This window comes from Lonchura striata, chromosome 1 (assembly GCF_050655825.1).
Source record: "Lonchura striata isolate lonStrDom1 chromosome 1, ASM5065582v1, whole genome shotgun sequence".
Lineage (NCBI taxonomy): Eukaryota > Metazoa > Chordata > Aves > Passeriformes > Estrildidae > Lonchura > Lonchura striata.
In genome coordinates, this window is record NC_140703.1 from 63,044,444 (window position 1) to 63,069,100 (window position 24,657).

Below are 24,657 nucleotides of genomic sequence, written 5' to 3' on the forward strand. Positions count from 1 at the left end.
CTAAGTGCTCTGGAAAGACAATTTTAGAGTGGAGTAACTGGTGGAGGTGGCACTGGGTGACTGCATGGTGGCCCGTGTGTGAAGAGGCCAGGACTGCCCCATGCCAGGTACAGCTGCTTCCAGCCAGCTCCCATGGACACACCACAGAACAGGGCTGAGCACCTCAGCCACCATGATACTGCTAAAAACTCTAAAGAAATAGCATGAGAAACAGCAGCAAAAACACCAAGGTCAGTGAAAAAAGAAAAAAAAGAGGTGCTTTAGGCATCAGAGCACAGATTCCCCTGCAGTCCCTGGGAAGGACCTCACTGGAGCACATGAATATTTCCTGAAGGAACTACATCTTCCTGGAGAGCCTGTACAGGAGCATGTTTGTCCTGAAAGATTGCAGCCCATGGGAAGGATCCAGACTGGAGAAAGGGAAAAGTGTGAGGAGGCAGAAATAGAAGAAAGGAGCAGTTATGGACTGACAACAACCCCAAATTTCCCATCTGCCTTGCACCACTTGGGGCAGGCTATAAGGTAGAAAAATTTGGCATGAAGTGCAACGTTCAGCCTGGAAAATGGGTGAGTGATGTAAGAGAAAATTATTGGTTTAGTCTTTGCTTTTCACCACCCTACACAACTTTTAATTTACAATGCTAATTTTCTCCAATTCAGGGTTTTTTTCACCCATTAGAGTAGCTAACAAGTGATCTCCCTGTCTGTATCTCAGGCTGTGAGCTCTTACATCTTCTTTTATCCCTCTGTCCTCTTGAGGAATGAGGTGAGAGAGCAGCTGGGTGAAGTGTGAAGAGCACCTAGCAGCAGGCCAAGTTAACTCACCACAGGCTGTTAAATTGAAGTGTTTAAAAGAAACTTAAAATTCACTGGTTCACAATAAGCATTTGCCATAACAATTTCAGATTAACATCTGCCTAAAACTTGCAGGCAAGTCTTTGCTATTTATTGTAGAACTTTTCAGGGAGCGATTTTGTACTTCACCACTTTTTCCCCCGTTTCCAAAATCGAACACAGGCAAAGACTTCCAACACTCACTTACTATCTATACATTATCTGCAGAATTACAGAGATTAATCATTTTTACATGAAAAAATACAGTATTAAAAATCTTATATCCAAGGACAAAACATAGCAACAAAAGGCAGCCCAAAAAATTAACATCCAGTCTGTCACCATTAAGATGAAACTCCCATAGGGTAAATTTTCAATGATAATAATGAAGTTGATGTTTGTTTTTTTTGTTTTTCTTTTTTTTTATTATTTTACCCCCCATAAAGGAGACATGCATTAAAAAGAGTAATGTCTAAAACAACATTATTTAACACTTAATCATGCATCTGAAGGTTTGGCTCTGAATATCTTCTAAAGTCAGCAGTCAGAGGAATCCAGTTTCACTGAGGCACCAGTGATGGAGTTTCTGAAAGAGTCCTTCGAGCTGAGATCCGCAGACATTTGGGGCAGCCTCCAGATTTGAAGCATGCTTTGTGAAAGCATGTTTTGCACTCTGTTTATACACACAGAGTAGCATTTAGAGAAAAAAAAAATAGAATTAAAAAAATGAATCAATAGCTGTGGTCTTTGAATGGTGTTCTATCATGTAGATATCAGCACAAAAGTAAGCAGAAGCAGTGCAAGGCTGGGACACCACCACCACTGTAATAATTTACACTGAATGCTGGCAAGATCACATAAAACAGCTCTCTCATGCCTAGACCCAAAAAATAGCCTCCCTGTGTCTGCAAGCATAATCGTGGTCAGGCAAATGCCTGGTTTTGCTCTCTGAATCCACTGGTAGGAAACAGCTACCACAGGCTGGTTTTCGAGGGTACATGCTGTCCACAGCTTCCAAATGCACATGCAGGATTTCAAATATGCATGCTTTCAGTGAAGCTAGTTGTCAACATTTAAAATAAGTCTAAATGGTTTTATACACCAAAATTCCCCCAAGGAAGAAAGAAAAACATTCAGTCTGGAACATACCTGGGCACCTTTTACATTTGGCAGTCTGATACGGAAAGAGCAGGTCTGCGCTCTGACAGAATTCACAGATAAACCCCTTCGCTTGACAGAGCTACAACAACAGCAAAAGGGCTGATTTAAATCTAAGAAAAAAATTACTTAGGAATGGCAGCAGGGATATTTCCTTACAGTAGCAACTGCAAGGACACTAAAAGCCCTGTTTTTTCCTTACCTCACAGCCATCTACATGAGAGGTGGAGCTCTTCAAAATATCTTTAAGAAGGGGCAGTAACTGCCCTCGCTTGATCTTCACCAGATCGTCCAGTGAGAAGAGATGCAGTTCTTCTGTCAGATGGGTGGGAACCTGTTCAAATTCTTTCAGTACACTGCAAAGAGAAATAAAACCCAGTGAAAGTTACAAAAAGTTGTTTTCCACATGTATTTCCAGAATAAGCATCTTCCACTTCTCTATTCACATGGGGATTATACAAGGTAAGTTCCTGCTATCTACCTCCCTTCTCAATTTGAGATCACTTTAATAAAAATTGGAAGGTATGGGATTTAGAATAAACTATCTGCTTTAAACAGATCTTCCTCAGGCTTTGGAGTTGCCATACGCAGTTACCCCAGCAATCCTTAAATAATGTGTAAAGGGCTCTCTCCTACCTGAGGAATAGTAGGCAAAATCCCATATAGTATCTAATAAAATAAGCCACACTTATTTATTCACTTTGCAAAGAGGACTTTGAGGGGTTTTATCCTGCACAGGTCACTATTGGATGATACTATATTTGTGCTGAGCAGGTGAACACTGGAAATAGAGATACTGGTCTTTATCACTTCTGCTTACTGCTACTTTCATTTGAATATTTTTATAAAATAAACTGAATTAAGCATTATGACAGATTTCTGGAAGAAATCTTTAAACACTCAAAAAGCAATCATATTTTTTTAAAGACAAATATTCTCAGAGAGAGAAGTATCTTTGACATTTTAAGATGGAGTGAGAACCTAGGAGAAACAGAACAGGAAAAATCCACACCTAACTAAAATCACTCAACATTTAAAACCAAACTATATTACAAGAAACAGCTACCACATAAAATTTGTACTTCTCTCAACGTTTGCAGTGCAATAGAAGGCAGTTATTTTATTAGAGTTCTCTAATGATCATATCAACTTATTTAAAACTGCACCCAAGTTTCTCTAGAGAAGAAAGCTCTATAAGCACATCATGTACATTTTACTAAGCTATTTGTCATGCATAATCACAGTCCATACCTTTCAGCAAACCTGCACGTTTTCAAAAGCTTTTTTAAATGAAAAAGTTGTTCTTGCGCCTCCTAAAAGATGGAGGAGAAAAACAAAGCTGGTTTTAAATCAAAAGCTGTTTTTAAATCAAATTTTATATATTCCTAAGTATGGAACACCACTATTTGAGCCAGCAACCCTTGGAAGCACACCAAACTACACCTAAAAAAAGGGACTTAGCATAGTATTAAACAAATGGATTTTCTAATGCATGAAAGCCAAAGGCAGGCAAAGGCTATTTTTATTCCCTGACGAGTGAAGCAAGTCCTAATGCCAAAAATGGCTGTGGGTCTTGATGCATGCTAGACTCACAAATGTATAAGAACAGGTAAGCCAGGTAAATTCCTCAGCCAAGGAACACATGCCTCCTTGTAGTCTTCAGCAGAACACTCTTCCTGAAGATGTGGGAGGTACAGCTCTTACATAAGCCAAGGATGTTTCCCCTCATGGCCCACAAAATTAAGGAGTCATACCAAAATTACAGAACTTTCTAACAGCCAAAAGCCAGGAAGATGTAAACTTATTGCTGAAGACCAACTCCCTTATATGCACTGAAACTGGAAACCATTAAGGAAACACCTCCTGAAGAAAACAGGGCTAAGGAGACCTCACATAGGTTGGAAATACCTGTATTTGCTCTCTTCACCTAAGGGAAAAGAGGACAAGTCCCAGAAGTGGTGATGGGATAAGTCAGAAAGAACAACCCTCCTTCTTACTACATACCCACACAGGACATCCTGCCCTAACGACTTCTTCCTGAAAGTCTCAGACCCAGAAATTCCCAATAAAGAAAAGGCACACTTACCCTGACCCTGTCCATTTCTTTACTTTTCGTGTATAGGGTTTTGTTAATACATAACACATTGAAAATGGGGTGCTGCCATATGCTGTCCAGTAGGTGTTTGGAGAAGTTGCACACATAGTATTTTTTGAAATCCCACTTTGAAAGTATTCGAGCAGGAATAGAAGATTGGGCATAGCTGTGGCAGCAGTCACAGAAGTACTTCCCCAGGTAGTCACAATAGCGGAGTCTCCTGATATATTCTGCAGGCAAACAGCAAAGAAATTCTGAGTATTTTAAAAACTTATGGGACATAACTCTTGTCTGTATGCCTAGTATGTCTAAATAACTCAGATCTAGTGGAATGAAGGGAAAGGGATTCTGTTTCTTGTTCTTTACAGTAGAGGGTTTTATTATTGTGGTGAACACATGTACAGGGTTTGTACTTGGCATTAGAACAGAAAGCTTTCCTCATTTCCATATTTGTTCAACTGATTGTAATTATCAACATAAGATCTTAGACAAACCCCTGTTGCTTTATCACAAAAGAAACACTGGGTAAAATACACAACAAAAATACTTCCACCAATTTTGGAGTCATGTTTGTACAATACTTTTTCACATCAAGAGGTTTGTGGGGGTTTTCTCAGCTAATACAGCATCTCCTATTTGCTCAACTTAATATGCCATTATAGATTGTTGATACTTGACAAGACACCACTAATGCTGCTCTTGTGAGCTGACCCAGAATGAGACTGAAGAGCCGCTTCAAAGTTTTCTTAGGTAAGGTCTGTTTGTCAGTTCTGTAAATCATTATGCTTTCAAGCAGTTCTCACAAAGTAACAGGAATTAAACAAAAAAAAAAACAAGAAAGTTTTTGTCATCAAGATCTAAAGAAACAAAAAGTTTTAAAAAGACATCCCAAAAAAACAAAACCACAGATTCCATACGCTTGCATACAGTCTCCAGAAAGAGACTTTTGTCAATGTCTAAATTGGCACAGGGAAAAAATTATTAAAAGAAACAACTGGACTATACAAAACCAGCACTTTCCAGCCTGGAAGCATGATTTTTTTTCATATAGGCTTTTTTCTGTTTTGTGTCTGACTGTTATGAATTTTTGTTGTTTATGAGAAGGACATCTATCAAGTATTGTATGAAAAATTCCAGATACCAGAAAGATCCCATTGTCTGTTTTACTATTGCAGGCACATCCACCAATGAGATTTTCCTTCTACCTCAGATAATTTAAAAATTGTGGTACATGTGTGTGGGTGAGGATTATAGTCTGATTACAGTACTGTTTGTAGTATAAGTACTGCACTTACTAGAGCTTTCTTGTCAGTTTTGGTAATACTTACTGCTTTCTATAGGGGTTCCACAACCAACACACGTAAAGTTTTGAGCAGCCACCACTGCATCTCTCCTGTATACAGAGGCAAATAGACCATTCAGCACCCAAAAGACAGTTTTAATTAACATTCTTCAAAAGGGCAAAAAAGCTAACACTGGCACCAGGGAGAACGTCCACCTCAGGAGCTGACTCCTACTCCTTCACATGAAGAAGGGAGATTCTGTAATGCTTGTTGAAAGAACTAAATTCTTTTCCATTTCTTAAGGAGGCACCAGTATCATAAGGTTTGGAGAAAGGAAATCCACATTTGCAACTGAAAAAGCAACTGTACCTGCAGCAACATCGGGAACAGCCAGTTTGCTTACTGTCTGCACTTCAAGCATTTGAGACAGGATGAGACAGCCATTTCCTCACACATGACCTGCTGCCTCCTCCCACTTTCTGAAAACCAGCTATCCATAAAATAATAGCAGGACAGCAGGGAAAGGCAAGAATATTCTCCAGGCAGCGACACAAAATATAATTTTCAGGAGCTAAGTACCCTGTCACTGTAACACCAAAGAGTCTGTGTATTATCACATGGAAAATTGTACATGCTGTGTTAATCAGGACGTGCCAAGAGAGAGAAAAAGAAGTCATCTGTTTTCTAGTGAGGCTGGTGACAGACACTGCAGAAGGCTGTGCCATGCACCAGCTCTAGACCTGTTCACAGATCATCTGCACATGCACTAGATCTGTTAATCACCCAAGCTCCTTCCATCAGCTAATGCTATATTAAATCACAATCCCCAGATCCCTCAAAACTTACTTGACTGAAGGATGAATATTAAATATAATCTGTGATCTTGGTGGGGACCAGCCAGAAGATCCTCTCAACTTGGATATGATCTTTATTTCTTCAGCCAGATTCAAACTGGACTCAAGTTCTCTTGGTATCTCTTCTTTCAGCACAGACTATTGGGAAAGACAAGCTAATGAAGATAACCAGCCCATCAACTGGACATATGTTAAATGCTATAGGAGATGTTATCTCCCTTTATACTCTGGTATTTCAAAGCTCTGTTTTCACCTGCATGTAGTCCCCCCTCAAACTCCTTCATATCAATCCCAGAAGAAAGTATATCCTGATTGTTCACAACCACATGTTTTAAATGTGTTGGAAATTGCTGAAGAGAGAAGACATTTTCTAAAAATTTAGATCAAGTGAACTCATAAACTGTAAGCACTCATCTGTATTTGTTTTCTTTTTTTTTTTTTCTTTATGTCGATTCCCCTTTTTTCTAGCAGTGAAGCAGCTGCAGTGAGACCATGATTATTTGGGGAACTGAATAAAGAGCTCATTGTTTTCAGATCAGACTCACTCTCTGCTTAGATGAGCTCAGGCAACCAGACAGCTGAACTGCAGAGTCTGTCTGCAACCAGTATTTTCTGAAAGCTCTGCACAACTCCTGGGCTGTTGCTTCAGCAGAATTGCTGCCTGGTTCAAAAGATGATCTGAAAGGTAAGGAATACTGTCAGTGAAAAATAGCAGCATGTCATCAGCATCTCCACTGCCTTTTCTGCACCCCTGAAAAGTTTTCTCCCATTCCTTCATTCCTGCCCTCTTCCTTTTATACCTCCAGGCCCTTAAAGAGCCACAGACACCACCCTCAGCAAGACTAAGGGACCAGAGAAACACTGCTAAGCCAAGCACCAGAGACATTTGCTGTCAAGCAGCATTCCTTTCCCTTCCTTGAGAGGGCTCAATTTACCACTCCCACAACTTTCCCTGCCCCAGCCAGAAGAACCACCAGAAAGCTGCTCCAGCAGAAAAGGTAGAGCCATGGGGCTATTATAGTAAAGATACACACCTTTTATCAGGGGCGACAGACAGATTTTCAAGGTCTTCAAGTTCTGCAGTAAAGGAGAAAATTTTATCAAGCCATTTAAGAAACAAAGCATCTCTTACTCAGCACTGTTTTAAAAATACTTTCTGTGTTACCACAGTGTCAGTTTCAAATATATTCATCTTTCCAACACTCTTCCTGGATGTGGGATATAACCTCAGCCCTGGTTGTAAAACAGGCATAAGGAGCCCTATCTCCTCTGCATATCTCTGAAGTGATGAAGAATATTCCCTTTGCATCATATCATCACCATCAGCCTGCTTTCGAGAACTGAAAAGGTAAAGAGAGACTAAGTGCATGCTGGTCAAAGTCCAGACAGAAGTCACTCAACAGCACAGAGCCAAGAGAGGCCACACTAGCCTTTTTGGACACTAACAGATGTTTGGAGACACGAATCACAAACATAGCAGTTAATGCTATAAACATGTTAGTAACAGGTGGGATGAATGCAACTGAAGGACACACTTCATTATGTTTACATGGACACAATATGCTTATGCCAACAAGGTGTTCACATTGGTAGCACTAGTTTTGACCATGCTTATTGCTCTCAAGACAATAAGCATGGTTCCCCGTTTATACATCTCAAAGTAACTCTTGCTACTAGGAATGCAGTCTTTTGGGAGTGTGTTCTTCATTTGTAGATCAGGGAAAAATGAGAGAAAAAAAATAAATCTCTAAAGCCAGACAGAACAATAAAAATCCATTTGTTATCAGGAGAAGATAAAACAAAGGTTAAAAGTTGCACAGATAACTAATGGTTTCTATTTCTGTATGTCTAAAAGCCAGAAGCAAACCAAATGAAACTCAGGATGTCCTAAAGAGAAGCAAACCACATATAAGAGAACAGAGACATTCTGCTCTAGTCCTGAAGCAGAGGGAGAGGCTGCCTAAAACTCAATCTGTTTCATTAGGAAATTATCATGTCCTAAATTCTCTTAAACAATGCTGCTATAGCTGACTGAGGTTGTGCCAGTTTCACACTTTCTTTATGCACATTCCTTTGGTTTAATCCTTAAACATAATTTCAGTCCTTCTGTTGGGCTTGCATGGAAATATTTTGATATCAGGAGGGGCTATGACAGTGGCTTCTGTGAGAAGCTGCCAGAAGCTTCTTCCATATCTGAGAGCCAATGCCAGACAGCTCCAGAATGGACACACCACGGGCCAAGGCTGAGCCCGTAGCCATGGTGGTAGCACCTGTGGGATAACAGAGTCAAAATGGGAGGGGAAAAACCCCTGCACAGCTGCAGAGAGGTGTGAGAATATGTGTGAGGAACAGCCCTGCAGACACCGAGGTCAGTGGAGAAGAAGGGTCAGGAGGTGCTCCAGGAGCCAGAGCTGGGATTCCCCTGCAGCTCCTCATGCAGACTATGGGGAGGCAGCTGAGCCCCTGCAGCCCATGGGGATTAATAGGGGAGCAGAGATCCACCTGCAGCACGTGGAAGAGCCCAGGCTGGAGCTAGAAGATGTCTGAAGGAGGCTGTGACCTAGAAGGAAGAAGCCCATGCTGCAGCACACTCCTGACAGCATGTGTGGGAAGTCCAAGGAGGTAGAGAAATTGGAAGCAAAGTTTAGACCAAGAAGAAGTGAAAGGTGGGGGGGAAGGTGCTTTAAAATTTGATTTCTCATTACCCTACTCTAATTTGATTGGCAATAAATTAGTTTCTCCACATTGACCGTTTTGTCTGTGATAGTTTTTGGTGAATGATGTCTCCCTGTCCTTAACCCACAAGCCTTTTGTCATGTTTTCTCTCCACTGGAGAAAAGAAGTGACAGAGCAGTTTGGTGATCCCATGGTGTCCAGTCAGGGTCAGCTTACCACACTCTCAAACTAGCACAGGTATTATTTCCTAGAAAGGAAATCCTGCAGCAGTCTGGTATTTCTGCATGTGTTCTAATAAGGAGTTATACAGACATTATTGTTTCCATTTTCTCGTATTATTTCTCCTACAATAACATCTACTAAAACAAGAGAATTCCCGAACAATGGAATAGACTCAAATGAACTATATATCTGTTTCTGCAGTTCCAATTTTAAAGCCTTACCAATAATTACATATTCATCCTCTGAGTCACTGTGGCAACAAAATCTGGTAACCTCATGATGTGATGGCAGATGCACCGGGGAGTTGACAGGCAGCAAAGCACAGCCTGCCCAAAACAAGGACAAGATCAGTTAAACATTTCCAGCATTTAGAAGTAGCTGCAATTATGTTTACATTTTTCATCACTTGCCAAAACTTTGGCACGCAGACTGCATTTATAGAGCAATTTTAATTGTTTTTATACATACACAGAGCAGACCAGTTCTTGGGAGTCTGTCATACAGTACATCCCTCAGTTTCTCAGTCAGAATCTTGTAGAGATAACCTCAAATCTTTTATATTGCCAGTGGTCTCTCCCCTTTTCATGTCCAAGAACACCATTCATTTCTCCACAGAATTTATATAATTTAGACTTTAGACTCATGATTCATCACTAAGATCTCTACAACTCAAGAGACTAAAATCTACTTAAAAATGCATGTGCTGAATGAAGCACAATAATGCCAGGCGTATTTATTATCTTGCCTTAAACTATATGGGAATGAATACTCTGGGGAGTCTCATTGAAACCAATTGTACAGCTTCATCTGCATACTGCAGAGGCAAACACAGAAGGAAAGAGCCAAGCTGCAAATACTACCAAACAAAAAAATTGAAGCAGAGAGAGAAAAACAGCCAGCTACAGGCATGTTCCATGGAGAGTCATTCTTGGCTTGTGGCATTTCACCCTACATTTTCATTTTAATGTAAAAAATAATTATAATTAATAAAACATAGGTGTGAAGATCCAAAAGGAAGTATGTGACCCACAGGAAAACACTTGTGGCATAATGATCCTCAATGGACCCAGCTCTCCAGAGACTCAATGAAGGTAACAGAGGCTTTGGTTCCAAGCAATGCCCCAATTTGTTTAGTATTTTCCTGCACAGAAACAAAGGCTTTCAGACAAGGTTACATTCTAGACTAAGTAACTTGCCTTCATAACCACTGTCTGAAGAGGTAACAGAAGAATCAGACTTCTTCACTCCAGGATAAGAAGATAACTCTGAGTCAGTGTGATAGCTGCCATCTGATCCACTTGTTTCCTCCACACCCCAGGACTCTGCTTGTTGTTGGCTTAGGATATTAAATTTCATTTTTTCTAGTGATGCTATAATCATATCTGCGACAAAAAAGTGTGCATTTTCCTGGACACAAGAATGGAATGCTCATTAGTACACAGCATATCTGATATTTAGTTAAGATGAAGTGAAATATATCATTTTCCCCCCATACTTTTTTAACTCTATAAATAAATATGCAAACCTGTCTGACCTTTTATTTAAACTCAAAAAAAACCACTCCAAGGGCAATTCAGGAACAATATGCAAAAGGCAACTGCCCAGATAATTGTCTCACCCTTGATTATAATATACAATCTACTTTTATCTTACCCATGAATTAGATAAAAATGAACTTGATTACATGAGTAACTGGTGTATATGTATGCATTTCAGAGATGCAGTCCTCTAGTTACACTGCCTTATTTAGTATGCAAGTGTGCATCCAAGTAACCTATTTAACATGATTTAATTTCAAGTCAATGTGTACAAGCAGTTTTGCTCACATGCTAGCTGGAGGGGGCCAGAAGTGGCAAGTTTTGAATGGAGTGTAGGTCTTCAGGTGGTGGGGGCCACAGGAGATAGTAAAATGTTTTCATGTGTTAAGAATTAGGGCAGTGAGGTGGGGAATTTGCAGTGAGATAGCTTACATGGCCAACTCAATGCTACATAGAAAGTCTGTGGTAAGAGTAGGTGGGAATCTGGCTCCCCCGGGCTTCCCACTGGAATAAAATAAATAAATAAAATAAAAGGTATCTGTTCCAAAGCTTCACTGTAAGATATCCAAATCAGACAACACTTCCTTGTGATGTCTCTTGCCATTTTGCCTGCCCTAGTCACCCATTCTCTGGGAAAAGAGGCCACTGAGATACACACACCTGGGGCTCCTATCCTAACATCACTGCTGTATCCCAAGCTTTCTGAGATCTAACAGGGCATCCCACCAGCACCACCTGAGCTACTGCTGATGGTCTGGGCAAAGATCCCACACCAGTCTCAGCTCAAAAGTGGATACATCATGGAGATGTACTCAAGCACCAAGGTGGTAACCCAGAGATACCCAAGACATTCTCTCCCCTTAACTGCCACGTGCAAACCTAAACTTACATCTAAAAAGCTATGGCAGTATCCAAGGCTAGAGATTATTAAGTGCAGGATAATTAAAGCTTGTACCACTTGATATCAGTGTTCATGATATCCCCTCAACTTGTATGGGAGCCATAAAGAAACACACAAGTGTTTAGGAATAGCTAAATCTTAAGGAGCACAACAAACAGCACAGCTTTCTTACTGCTCACAAATACACATAGACAAGATGAATCTCAGCATTAGAGCATACCCAAGTCCCTGTGGGTGTTTGGAGAGACTTATCTTTTTCCCACCACTAATTAATATTACTTGCCTAGTGCACAGCTTTTCCCCAGAGACAACTTTCAGTGAACTTTAGAAGTCCAGGAGTTTGCTATCTTTCCATTAGCAAAGAAATAATTTAAAAGCCTTTTTCCCTTTTGGGAGATATCTCCTACTTTGAAAATACAAAAAGTCTCAAGTTAGTAGCAGAACACAGCCGATCAGCATATCGTGCTGATAAAAGCAATTATAAGTGTATCTGAGAGAGCTGCATTGCAAAAACATGAAACAGAGCACATGAACTCCTGTACTCAGCATGACTATCAGCTTTCAGCTGTGCCTACTGATAGCTCCCTCACTCAGATTCAACTCAGCTGTGACACACCAACCTTCTCATTTCCTACTAACATCAGTGGAAAGCCCCTTTAAGATTATCTGACCTATTTCCTTCCTGGCACACAACTACAACTTCAGGACCTACTAACACCACATGTACCTTAACCTTTTCTCCTAAAGTTGAAAGAGATTCTTTCACAAGCTAAAAGTATTTGAAGTTTAGTGGGTTTTAGCTTGGTTGGATTTTTTTGTTAGTTGGGTTTTTTAAATGCAGCCTTGCTCATAATGGACTAAGTATTTGCTATCTTTTAACTTGTAATCACATCAGCTCCCAATCTCTGCGCAGTAGTAGCTGATAAGATCTTGCCTCACACAACACTCAGATTGCGGTTTCTAATCCAGATAGCTTCTCACTGGTCTCCTGGTGTCTGAAAACAATTTACTTTTAGGTGATGTCCCATATTACAGATGGAGAAACATTGTCTCCGTTGTGAAACACCTTTCATAAAAAGCAACACAAAAAGCTAGTTCAAGTTCATTGAGTTTTGGTGTGTGATTTATTGAGTGGGTTTTGTTGTTTGAAATGCACCTTATAGATGTTGAGAGCTTCAAACCAAAGGCAGAACTTGTTACTCTGGTAAAGCCAGTGTTGTGCACAAAGATGATGATTACCTCTGGGGCCTAGGACATGGAACCACATGCACACAGTCCAGCAAAAAATCTCCTTTTCTAGGTACATTTTAAAGCTTTTTTTGTATTAAATCCCACTCATTGCAATCTATTAACCCCACTTTTTACACTGTTGGAAAAGATTAACATTTAGCACACAGAGTTTTGCATTACAGCTTTAGCTCTTTTTATAGGCTTGAGTGGACCGCCTACCTGGCAACACATTTAAGACTGTTTGAGAAACCATGAAAAACTGCTTGAATTACTGCAGCTCTTAGAGTTATTGTGCTTGGTATTCATACTGTACTTATCTGATAACAAATCTCACATGCTTACCATCAGCACACACGAAAAAACCCCATCCTCTCCCCATCTTTTGATAGTAAAAGCATGAGGTAAATTCCATACATATGCATGCAGCTGCAACAACTTCTATGTAACAAATTCTAATATAACTTTAAAGTTACTAATGATAAAGTTTGTTTTCAATGAATGCGTGGGGAAATGATGGAATGAAAAGCAGAAATATACATTTTTCCTGTATATATTTCCATTTCTTAAAAATAATTAAAATGTTTAATTAATGGGTCAAGAGTAGAAGACAAATTATGAAATAGGGATTTTATGTTTGCAGCTTCACCCACAGAGGGCACAAAGAGGGAAAATAGAGTATTTGTAAAGATTAGTACATCTATCGGGAAGTTCTTTTATTGAGAAACACCTCTCGTCATTTGGTTTTGCCACAATAAAACATAGAAAACATTATGATTATACTGTTTGTTGTTCTCACCTTTTCCACATCCTCTGGAAGCATGCAGATGTCCTGCAATGAACGATTCAAGGGTATAGCACTTATATTCAAAGGAGAATTAGAACCTGAGGGTATAACAAGAACTTTTATTAGTTATTTCTTTCTCTGCAGCTCCCACAACATGTGTTGGAACTTCCAGAAAGCAAAGCAAGGTTTTTTTTCCCAAAAACTGAACACCACTGGGGCTGGAGGCTGTGGTAGAAGCTAAGGAGGAGAAAAATGTGAGAAGCACACTGGCATTTGACCTATTCTAGCAACCTGAAGCATGAACATCAACTACTAGAGAAAAACAGTTTAAATGCTGTGCTGTGACAGCAGCGCTGCACTCCCACACCAGTTCTCTCCAAGCTACAGCCTGAGCTGCTGGGGACAACCACAAACAGAACCTGAGGCTGCATTTGCCACAGTATTTCTTGCTTCCCAGAACCGCAGTTTTGTTCTCCTGTTAGTCTCTGATAAGTATGTAAAATAAATTATCTCTTTTTCCCCAATAAGAACTTTTCATTGTACAGCAAAGCACACATCAGGTTTTTACTGGTGCTTACTACCTCTTCTTCTTGGACCTTGAACTCACAGTTTCTGTTTCACCCTCATGATGTTTACAGGATAAAACAGGCCATATGTGGTGGAAAAGGGCCACCATGTAGACACCATTTCAAGCCTTTGCAAATAGCACAGCTTAATCAATGGCTCTTTATTTTTTAAAAAACACCCTTCCTAAATTGGTTTAAAAGTCACAGGCTAAAGAGCTCCCAAAAAATATGATCATAATTTATGTAAAACTTTTCTCCAACTAAGGGACACTGACTGTCAGGCCTAGTTTGGTTTATTTATACTGCTGTACTTAGAGAAACCACATTACGCTGCCCTGAGCATTGATGACATCAGGCTGTAAAGTCAATACTGTGCTTGAGCAGAGCGACACAGATGGAGAGTTTTTGTAAGAATTATTAATACCTCCATTGTGTATACCATGAAGGAAAAACAGAAAGGCTGACAATGTGACTTTTCAAAACACATTTAATGGCCTAATTAAGTTATTTTCATACCTACCTGATGATTCATCTTACGAGGTAAGCTCTATAGCTTGATAAGAGACTACATTCTCATCAGCTAAGTTAACAAATATTACTCTCTAAACTAAAAATTATAAGCAGAAATAACGAAATGGGAAAATTATTCCTTTCTGTATAAGAAAGAATACCCAATTAATCTGAAATATCATTTTGAAATCTAATGGGAGTTCTCTCCTTTGCTTACCTCTTGCATCCCACTTGCATCTTTAAATAAATAGAATGTAAAAAAAGCACAGGGAAGGAGCCCAGCACATCAAGCAATGGTATGCAACTGGGTCTGATGCAGAAAAGTTATCTGGTTGCCCTTCTGCTCCTGAGCACTGTTGCCTGAGCCTCAAGAGCCAGAGAAGGAAGTGACCTTGATATACATAGAGATTAAAAGCAAGAACAAGTCTGTGAACTCCGTGATACACCAGCCGCAACAAAGCCCCCAGAAAACACTAAACTTAGTCACGAACTCTTCATTAACAGTGACAGAGCCTTTCCAAAAGGTTGAATAAGGGCCATTCTCAGGTGGCCCCAAACATACAAACAAGACCTAGTAGGAATTTTAAGTGACCAGCAGAAAATCCCACTAAACAAAAACTAAATTCCACTGAAAAAAAATTATTCTGGTTTAAGTGCTATTACATAGTTCTTGTATCTTGTGCATCCCTCAGTAATTCTTCTTTGAGAAACTATAATCTCAAAGACAGCAAGTCAGGAAATCCTATTGTGTAATTCCTGCCCTCAAATTAGGCATTATATTTATTGGTTTTTATTTTTCTATTCACTTATCACATCCGCATAGAACTGGACAGTGCAGGAGAGAATGACACCTCATTACCCAAGCTACCCAGTAGAAAGTTAATGGTTAAAAGCAACAAGGAATGAAGAAACGCAGAAGTTTTCACTTTGTACAGAAAAGGCCGGAGTCTAAGGCAGACAGAACATATCACATTGTGAAATGTCTAACAGGATTCTCCCTCCTATGAGCAGTATTTTTTAGTAAAATCAAGGATGCTCTTGTTCAGCCACCTGGCTGACACATTCCTTTCTCCCTTTGTTTTCTGTAGTGCCAGCAGCACTACTACCCCAACACAAGCTTGTGACACATCCGACTCATGCCAGAAGGTCAAGTCACGGACCATGTATTTGCTCTTCTGCACGTGCCTCGCAGTCCCTGCTGACCCCGAGAGCCTGGGCTGTGTTTTCCAGACCCAGCTCCCCAAACACGTGTGACTGGCCTCAGCCAGCCCCAACTGCTGGGTGCGGTTTCCTTCTCCCTGACGGGCACTTCTCAAAGGCACGGAGCCAACGCAACACCCAGCAGAAGGAAGCAGCCATAATCGTCACATACTAGCTGATGACAACTGCCTGTCCCAGATGACAGAGGTGTTACTAAGAGCACACAGTCCTGCAGTGGCACGTGGCTGTTTGAGACCTTGCTGCCAGCTTAGACCTTGGAGGAACTCTGGGTGAATAGCTAGAAAGGCTCAGAAACTGGAAGTGGAGGTCAGTGGAGTGTCACCGTTAGGACTACTACTGACCAAAGGGAGAAGAAAACCCCAAATCGAAACAAACCAACAAAACCTAGACTTTGTATTATTATTTTATAATACAAAGGCAGGATGAACACTCCCTGCTCTTTGCCTTTATTCCAGTAGGAAAATCAGACCTCAGCTGCAACATTTTTCTGAAGCTTTTAATTATCATCACAGAATCACAAAGGAGTTTTGATTGGAATGGACCCTTAAATATTGCCTTTTTCCAAACCCTTTGCCATGGGCCGGGACACTTTCCACTATACCAGGTTGCTCAAAGACCATTCACTAAGCCAGGTTGGTCAGGACCCCATCCAACCTGGCCTTGAACACTTAAAGGGCATCCTCAACTACCCTGAGCAACCTGTGTCAGTGCCTCAGCACCCTCACAGTAAAAGATTTCTTCCTAATATATGATCATCCTTCCTATTTTTTTTTTATTAGTCTCCCTCTAAATACTGGAGGGCTGCTACGAGGTCGCCCTGGAGCCTTCTCCAAGCTGAACAACCCCAGCTCTGTCTGTCTTCATAGCAGTGGTGCTCCATCCATCTGCACATCTTTGTGGCTCTAAGTCCTTAGATGCCACTAGCACCCTTTATAAAAAAAATCAAAATGCTTCATCTTGCTGTACCAAAGGCTGCTCCTGTCAATATTAGGTATTAAATAGGAGGGGACTGTTCTGCTGCCTCAGCCACAGGGCAGGGACCCCAGCCTGCAGCCCAGGAAGGCTGGCAGACCTCATGGAGGCACACGCAGTCCCAAGGCCAGGCCAGGTGCTCCCCCAGCCATCTCAGGGACATGTGCTGAACTTTCCTGCTGAACAGCTCCTCACCTACAAGTCTACACTGCCCAGAGCCCCCTGACACTGCAGGGACAGAATGCACTCTGCTCAAAGGGCACCCTTTGCTATCAGCCCTCAGCCAGTCCTCTTCACAGACAACACATGGGATTATCCATATGGCTGGAAACTGGTGAAAGGTATAAAGAACCTGTTCTACGTCAGATAGAGGTTTGTGTCTCCAAGATCTCAGGTGCACTTGGAAAGGGGAAAAGGAAAAACAGTCCACCTCCAGAACAAGCCAATTTAGTCATAATAAACTGGATGATAATTCCCTGCCTCTAAAACCCTAGAATCCAAGGACACTCCCTTCTCCAGCTGCTGCTAAACACAGCATGACCCCACACACACCAATGAATCACTACCAATGCCCAGACCCATGCTATCTGCTACTGGGAAAAGAGAAAAGTAACAGTGAAGACAAAATAAAGCTAGCAGAAAGCTCATCCAGTGGATGTTCTACATTTCTCACAGCTCAGCAACTTCTACATTTTATCTAGCTGTATATTACAGAAGCATTTCTGCATCCTGAGAGATGCCTCCTGCAAAAGCATGAACATCTCCCATTTTACCAACCACCCCTCAGGTTCTCCTTGGTTTTTAAGCTCTTTCTTCCCTCTCTCCTATTTTGAATGACAGCATCTATCTTATTTGCAATCACCATAAATAAGGCCCACTTCAATTACAGTTCTTTCCAGAGATCTTACAAGAAAAATGCAGCTGTAAAGTTACCTGTTGGATTGACTGGCTCTGACTGGGAAAGGCCACTGGGAGAATCGCTGTCACGGCTGCCGAGAGGCACAGGCTCCACAGCACAAGGGTATTGCACTAGATCTGCTTTACCAACCGTTGAATCTGAAAGCAACCTTGTGAAAGCCAAGTCTCTTTCAGGGGAGGTACAAGATTCTTTTCCAGAATGCACAACAGCAGATGTGATGGTGCCTCCTGTTAACGTCACTTGAGTGAAACCGTCATGCTTCAGGGGGGACATGCTTGAAAGAGTGAAACCATTCAAGGAGGAAGCAGCAGGATCTCCATCAGTATAACAGGGACAAGTATCCAGAGAAGGTTTGGGGGAATCACAGTCTGTGTTGTTCCAACATGCCCGGGGCCTCGTAAACCGAATGTCTGTTTGTGTACAGGCAGTATTGTGATGTGCAGAATCACTGTCACTGTCATCATGGCTATCCCCGGTGCTGCTTTCTTCCCACTGCTCTGCATCACTGTCCAGATGCTCAGCTCCCTGCATTGTGCTCTGCTCCAACACCAAAGAGGGCTTCAAACCAGATGCATTTAAAACAGACATGAGAATGTCTTTGATAGCTTCAGCACTGCCTGGGTATGATCCAAAACTTCCAGCATGTCCAATCACTGCTGGCCTCGAAGATTCATCTGTTCAGAAATTAGAAGAAAACAAGAAGTTAGGGAACAATACTAAGAAAAGATTAATGCACAGCATGAATAAAATGCATATAATTTTTTACACAGGTGAGAAACAGGACAGCTGAATTCACCCACTACTCACTGCTGCCTCTTCCTGCAAGAAAGCTCTTGCTTTCTGCACTCAGGAAGCAATTCTGTCATTGATAAAGGCTAGGTAATAAACAGTAAAGAATTCTGCTGCTCTCCAAACACAATTAGCTAAGACTTTAAAGGTGACTGATTATCAGTGTGATCAAAAATATCACTGTTCTACAAAACAGGATAACAAAACTGTTACTGGTACTGATCCTATTGCCAATAGAAGAGAAGATTACATTATAGTAAGTCACATGGAAGATCAATAGAGCAGAAAGAGTAACAAAAAATACACTCAGTAATACAAGGTCAACATGCTTGTGTGTTTCAGTTCAGTCAGACTGGAAACGGCTAAAATAAACTTCAGTCCATTATTCATGGGGTGGCAACACTTAGCCAAAAACATAACAAACTTAGCTCTGTCACATCAAGATTATAATGTCTCTGAAAGAATGAAAAGCACTGCAAAGGTCTTATGTGACCTACTGCAAAACTCAGTTTGACAGAAAATGGAAAAACTGCTTTTAGTTTAGACTAAAAGCAACATTAGCAGGACACAGAAGCATGCACCACAACCAGTAGCTTTTGAAGAGTAAAGCTGAAGTTCTATACCTTGAACAAAACAAACAAAAAACCCAAAAACAAACAAACAAAAAAGCCTCAGAGGAACTGCCATAATCCAAGTAATTGAGAGATTAGACACAAAGTCTATGTTCCAGAAGAGACCATCGACTATATCAACACAATGAAGTTAACAACTATCTCCTTTGGAGAAGATAAGTCAGTTGTAAAATTCTAAGAATAGATACAATCAAGAAGAATCATTTCTAGGACAAAGAACTCCTAGTTAAGACCATGAGGATTGTTAAACACTGCTGCTGAAAAAAGCAGGAAGTCTTGCAGACTCCAGACTTTGACCAGAGGTTGCTCTCCTTGGACATATCTCATTGGAAAACAGTAAACTTCACCATGAGTCTTTCCCATGGAAGCCTGCATGCACACTAACAACATGATAAGGAAGTTTCCTAACAAAGGGATCAAAACCAAAACAAAACAAACCCATGTATTTTGGAATAGCAAGTACATATAAAGACTAGTACTCATCAAGAAAAAGCTGAAAAACATCTGAGAACATCACATATAACCGAAATTGCAAGAGCTGCTAGCAAAGCTATCCTAGTAAAGCCAGGTCAAAATCAGCAAGAGCATGTCAGTAATAGGAATCAGTCACCTGTCATTTACCAGGACTAAGCTGTTGCAGTAATAGAATCAAAACTGCATATTTTACTTGCAAACAAACATCTTGCCAGTGTACACAGCAATGGCAATGTAAGGACAGGAATAGGAAAATTAAAACTAGCTGACTTTCAAACAAATACATTTCAAACTTTTTAGGGAAAGAAATATACTTTGGTAACTACTGATATTTCAATTGCACAGGAATACTTAAATTTGGGCTGCAAACAATCTTCTCTGTGCAAAACATTGAGTGTTATAATCAAAAGATTGTAATATTTTATGGGCTGAAAGGGGCCTGAAAGATCATCTAGTTCCAACCCCCCTGCTGTAGGTGAGGACACCTTCCAGTAGACCAGATTGCTCAGAGTCCCATCCAACCCTGCCTTGAACACTTAAAGGGATGGGGCATCCACAATTTTTCTGGGCAACCTGTTCCACCCTAACACACAAATGTCAGCATTAACTAAAATGGCCAAACTACCATTAAAAGGAAAAAAAATAGCAAACTGTATAATGTATTTTGATGATCTACCACCCTTGAAGCCAATAAGCAAGGAACCCTCTTCAAACAACTAGACTTGTTTAGCATACACAAACACCAATAGCTTTTCCTAACACTACAAGCACCAGCAAAACTCCCCAGAGGGAGGCAATTTGGAACAAACTGGCAATACCTGAGAGAACAGAGATTTGAGGTGTTGGAGCAAGGCAGCTAATCCTCACGGAGGGATTTGAAGAACACGCTGAGTCGGTGAACGCCACCTTTAGGCTTTTGTGGTTTAACTATAAGGAGAACAGAGAGGCAGACAATTTGGTTATAAGATAACAGCACTCTGCTAATGATACCCTCAATCTCACAGTCATCCTAGCAGGAAGAACACTTTTCTGAAGCCTGCTGACAGTCACCTAACCACTGCCTACATTTCTGGCTGCCTGGAAATCTCCCCAGAAGCATGCACTGTCTACAGAGCACTCACATCTCTCATTTCACTCCAAAAGGCAGATGACCAAAAGAAACTCTCGACAGCAGGAGAATTAAACATGTGCATAAGGCACAAATGAGACAAAATGCTGAATAGGATACCTGATGAAAAACAACAGCAATGGAGTGGAAAAGAATTCAAAGAACCACCAATCTGTATCCGGAAGCATTGGCCTATTTAGATGTATACAAGTTATAAGCTAAATCTATGAGGATTCAACTCCACAAATATCTGCTCCATGTGCTGCTTTATCTCCCAGCTCTAAGAACTGGAAGCAAGTGTGGTCATGTCACCTAATTTGATATAATACAGTATATGTGGTTCATGTCAGCAACGTGACTGACCCAGCATAATGCAAGAGGTGATAATACTCAGCCTGGCATAGGAGCCTGCCAGTATAAGCTGACCAAAATTTTTAATGCATTTGAACTGCCTGAGCAGGTTTATACCAGATCAGCGCTTCAGTTTTGCAGTCATGATGCTTCCAATTCAGTATTTCTACCCTCAAAGCTGGATTTACCATACTGTCAAAGCAATGTAAGCTGAACCAGGAAAGCAATTTAGTGCAGATACTCAGGGGCTAATTCCAACAAGAGATTATGATACACTCAGGACAGCAAAACAGGTATCCTCCCTAAGCTCATAAATTCCTTGTGATGACTTAAAATTTGTCCCCCCACCTCCCTGCTGCCTCAAATATGTCATGGACCTGCAGAGCACATCACAGAAACCAGGGAAATGAAAGAGCTGCCCTGCTCTGACATGCACATCGTTAAAAGGCACTTAACCAAAGTGTTGCGCCTTCCCCCCATATCAGTGAGAATGTCTGCACACTGAAGGACAACCAGGACTCCTCCCACCCTCCCCTGAACTCTGTGATCCCATAAAAAGAAAAGAGAGTTAAAGGTGTGCTGTACTCGTCCACCCCGGGTTGTTGACCTCTACGCTTCCTACGTGGAACAGTGAGGTGACTCAGAGTACAGCTCTTGTCCAGATACCCTTCAGACTCACGAAAAGCAGAAGAAATTAAAACCCACAGAGAATTTCCCTTTTAACTGAAGAATAATGTTTCCAGCCAAAAAGAAATATGTTTAATTTAAAATATTTAGCATTTGATTATGCCAGTGCTTAGAAAAATACTCTTTTCAGTACCTGCTAGTGTTTTCTATTTTTTCTCCCTCTGTACTTCATTAGAGAAATTGGCATGTAAACAGGCTTCATACATATAAATATGTGATCAAAATTGTTTTCAATACAGTTAACAAAATCTCAGCAATGAGCAGATTCTACCTCTTAGGATGCAAGTATCCCAACTGCCCAGCAAGATAAGTACAAGTACTTTAGCATAGCTGTTAAGGGTGCTGAGTTTCAAGACTTATTTGTTTTTAAACAATGGTCCCATCTCTCAGTTCTTATCAGAATGGTCTGACAATTCAGGTGCGATTTCCATTTACTCTCCAGATGCTACGATTTCAACTACATCACCGAAGGGAAAAAAAAAAAAAAAAAAGCCACATAACTGTCCCCTCCAATAACCGAAAAAAAAAAAAAAGCTATTAAAGAACAGTGATAAGGAAATACAACAGAAGCACATGGAAAGCAAAACACACTGCCATAACAAAAAAAAAAAAAAAAAAAAAAAAAAAAAAAAAAAAAAAAAAAACCAAAATAAAAACCCACCAAAAAAACCCTGACAATTCGACATCTTCCTACTATAAGTCTGCCTTTTCCTCCCCCATCTCCAGTATTGGGATTGTGTTTCCCAAGTTAACTCTACCAGCATTTAAAAACAACTTACTACGTCCACTGAAACGAAAAGCTGGTTTTTGAACCAAGATCCCCCTCAAGCTAACGAGCACACTGAGCACTATTCAGGATCTCCCTTGCCTCACCTTCTCAGAGCAAGGGTGCTTGAAGACTTCTGTTCTGCTGAAGCTGGCGAGCGCTACTGCATGGAGAGACATGATGGGAAAGCTTTCATTTTTCAGTGTCGTTAAGTACCTAGAAGCAACAGAGAGAGAGTTACAGTCACCACTACGTTATCCACGCTTCTCCATCTGTTTTGCAGACTCTACAGTTTTTTCCGTCCTGACTTGGCACGCTTATGGAAGCTTACCGAAAAGCAGAGCTCAGCAACAATGGAAATGTGCTTTTAAAAAGCGCCTAACTCAGAGACGAGGGGTTTGTTTGCCCGTTTGTTTTTTTACTAACACAACGGGAACGCCTTCCACACGCCAACGAGGAAGATTATTGATCTGTGGTCCTTCACAGTTTGCTGTAAAAGCAGGAAGAGAGGGAGCGGAGTGGGCAGCAGCGAGCTCCGCGCTCCAGCCCGGCAGCAGAGGCTGCACCCCAACGCCGATTGCCGGGCAGGGGCAGGCAGCGGCGATGGCTCACGGCAGGGCTCTGCTGCCATCAGGGCTCGGCAAGCGCTGAACCCGGAGGGAGATCCCGCACCCCTCGCCGCCCCAGGCAGGCACCGACCGCGCTCCGCTCTCCCGCCCGGCCGCGCTCCGCGCTCCCACCTGCGGCCGCCGCTCCAGCGCCGCCCGCCCGCCCTGCCGACGATGCTGCTGCTGCTGCGGCTGCCTCCTGCCCGCTCCACGTCCCTCCCTCTCCACCTCCCGGCCCGCCTCCCTCCCTCCCGAGGCGGGGCTCAAACCAAACGACGCCGAGCAGATCTAAACAAAAAGCTGCTACCGAGGGGTAGCGCGGGGGTTTTGCCCTTGTCTGGTTTGGAGAAAAGGGGCCGGCGACCTCGTTGCTCTTTGCAGCTTCCTGAAGAGGGGAAGTAGAGAGGGAGGGGTTGAGCTCTTGTCGCTCAGCGACTGCACACGTGGGAATGGTTCAAAGCTGCTCCTTTAGTTTACACTGGACGCTGGGGACTGTTTCTTTGCCGAGAGGAGCGGCGTTCCTGGAGGTGGTCAATGCCCCAAGGCTGTCCGTGTTTGAGAAGTATTTGGACAACGACCTTATCAATATGCTTTAACTTGGTCAGTACTCAGTTACTCAGGAAGTTGGACTAGGTGATCACCGTAGGTCCCTTCCAAATGGAAGAGTCTACCTGACAACCAAACAAACTCAAGAGATGTCAACTGGGAGTGAATGAAAGGTGTTCTCTTGGTCGGTGTGAGCTGGGGTGGAGAACAATGAAGCTTCCAGGCAACATATGCAGACACAACTCTAGAATCAGCTGTATCTGAGGGCTTGGTGACTGGCTGATTAGAAGTGACAAATCCATTCTCACTGAACTTTTGGAAAAGAATTGAGCCATCTGCCAGGCTGATCTGCGAGTCGGCTGCCCTAGCAGGCTCAAAACTAGTAGGCTGTAGATTCTAGTAGTCAGTCTGAGCTAAAGATAGTGAAGGAATGCTGAACTGTATTTGTGAAGCCAAAGAAATGCTGATTATTTATAAAATGAAAAAAATATTTGCAGGAACTTAGGAAATCGCAAATCATGAGGAAGTGGGAAGGAGATAGAGTCCAGATGGTACCATGCAGAAATAAGCAGAAACAGTAAATAGAATGCAAAACAGAGCTGCAGCTGAAAGTGTGGCTTTCAGATGTTCTGCAGTAATTGTCTCCTTTTTAAGCACAAATGGTGACTTAGCCAGTAAATAGGACAGGAAACTTAGGAGGAACTGCTGGCCATGTTGCACAGTTGCTTGAATTTAGTCTGGATGGGGCTCTAAGCAACCCTGATCTCATCGAAGACATCCCTTCTTATCCCAGGGGGGTTTGACTAGACATCCTTTAAATGTCCCTTCTAACACAAACTATTCTATGATTCCATGTTATCCTATGGTGTGAGTTTCAAAGTCCCAGATACAGAATGGTAATTTCATGTTATAATTTGTAAAAATAAATTTGAC

General features: G+C 41.6%; 1 protein-coding gene across 4 annotated transcripts; it reads right to left on the reverse strand.

The window, feature by feature from the left end:
• Positions 1-906: 906 nt before the first annotated feature.
• Positions 907-23,598, reverse strand: RUBCNL (rubicon like autophagy enhancer). Of its 4 annotated transcripts, none has more exons than XM_021528445.4 (16): positions 23,311-23,441; positions 22,678-22,786; positions 20,477-20,585; positions 17,778-18,437; positions 13,588-13,673; positions 10,319-10,529; positions 9,344-9,448; positions 7,259-7,301; positions 6,770-6,902; positions 6,217-6,362; positions 5,416-5,480; positions 4,079-4,317; positions 3,244-3,305; positions 2,195-2,348; positions 1,984-2,074; positions 907-1,507 (listed from the first exon to the last, which is right to left on the reverse strand). In XM_021528445.4, the coding sequence occupies exons 2-16, from the start codon at positions 22,747-22,749 to the stop codon at positions 1,395-1,397; spliced, it is 2,289 nt and encodes a 762-aa protein (XP_021384120.3). In that variant the 5' UTR covers positions 22,750-22,786; positions 23,311-23,441; the 3' UTR covers positions 907-1,394. The 4 variants fall into 4 exon arrangements, with proteins under 4 accessions (XP_021384120.3, XP_085433545.1, XP_085433536.1 ...); XM_085577419.1 differs by lacking the exon at positions 23,311-23,441 and adding an exon at positions 23,486-23,598 and having other exon boundaries at positions 1,026-1,507; XM_085577410.1 differs by lacking the exon at positions 23,311-23,441 and adding an exon at positions 22,902-23,290 and having other exon boundaries at positions 1,026-1,507.
• Between the last annotated feature and the right edge of the window lie 1,059 nt (positions 23,599-24,657).

Coding starts and splice junctions, on each gene's coding strand:
- RUBCNL (XM_021528445.4), bottom strand. CDS start 22,749: ATGTCTCTCCATGCAGTAGCGCTCGCCAGCTTCAGCAGAACAGAAGTC. Junction 6,903..7,258: donor TCTGTCGCCCCTGATAAAAG/GTGTGTATCTTT, acceptor CTTACCTTTCAG/ATCATCTTTTGAACCAGGCA. Junction 2,075..2,194: donor CTCATGTAGATGGCTGTGAG/GTAAGGAAAAAA, acceptor CTGTTGTTGTAG/CTCTGTCAAGCGAAGGGGTT.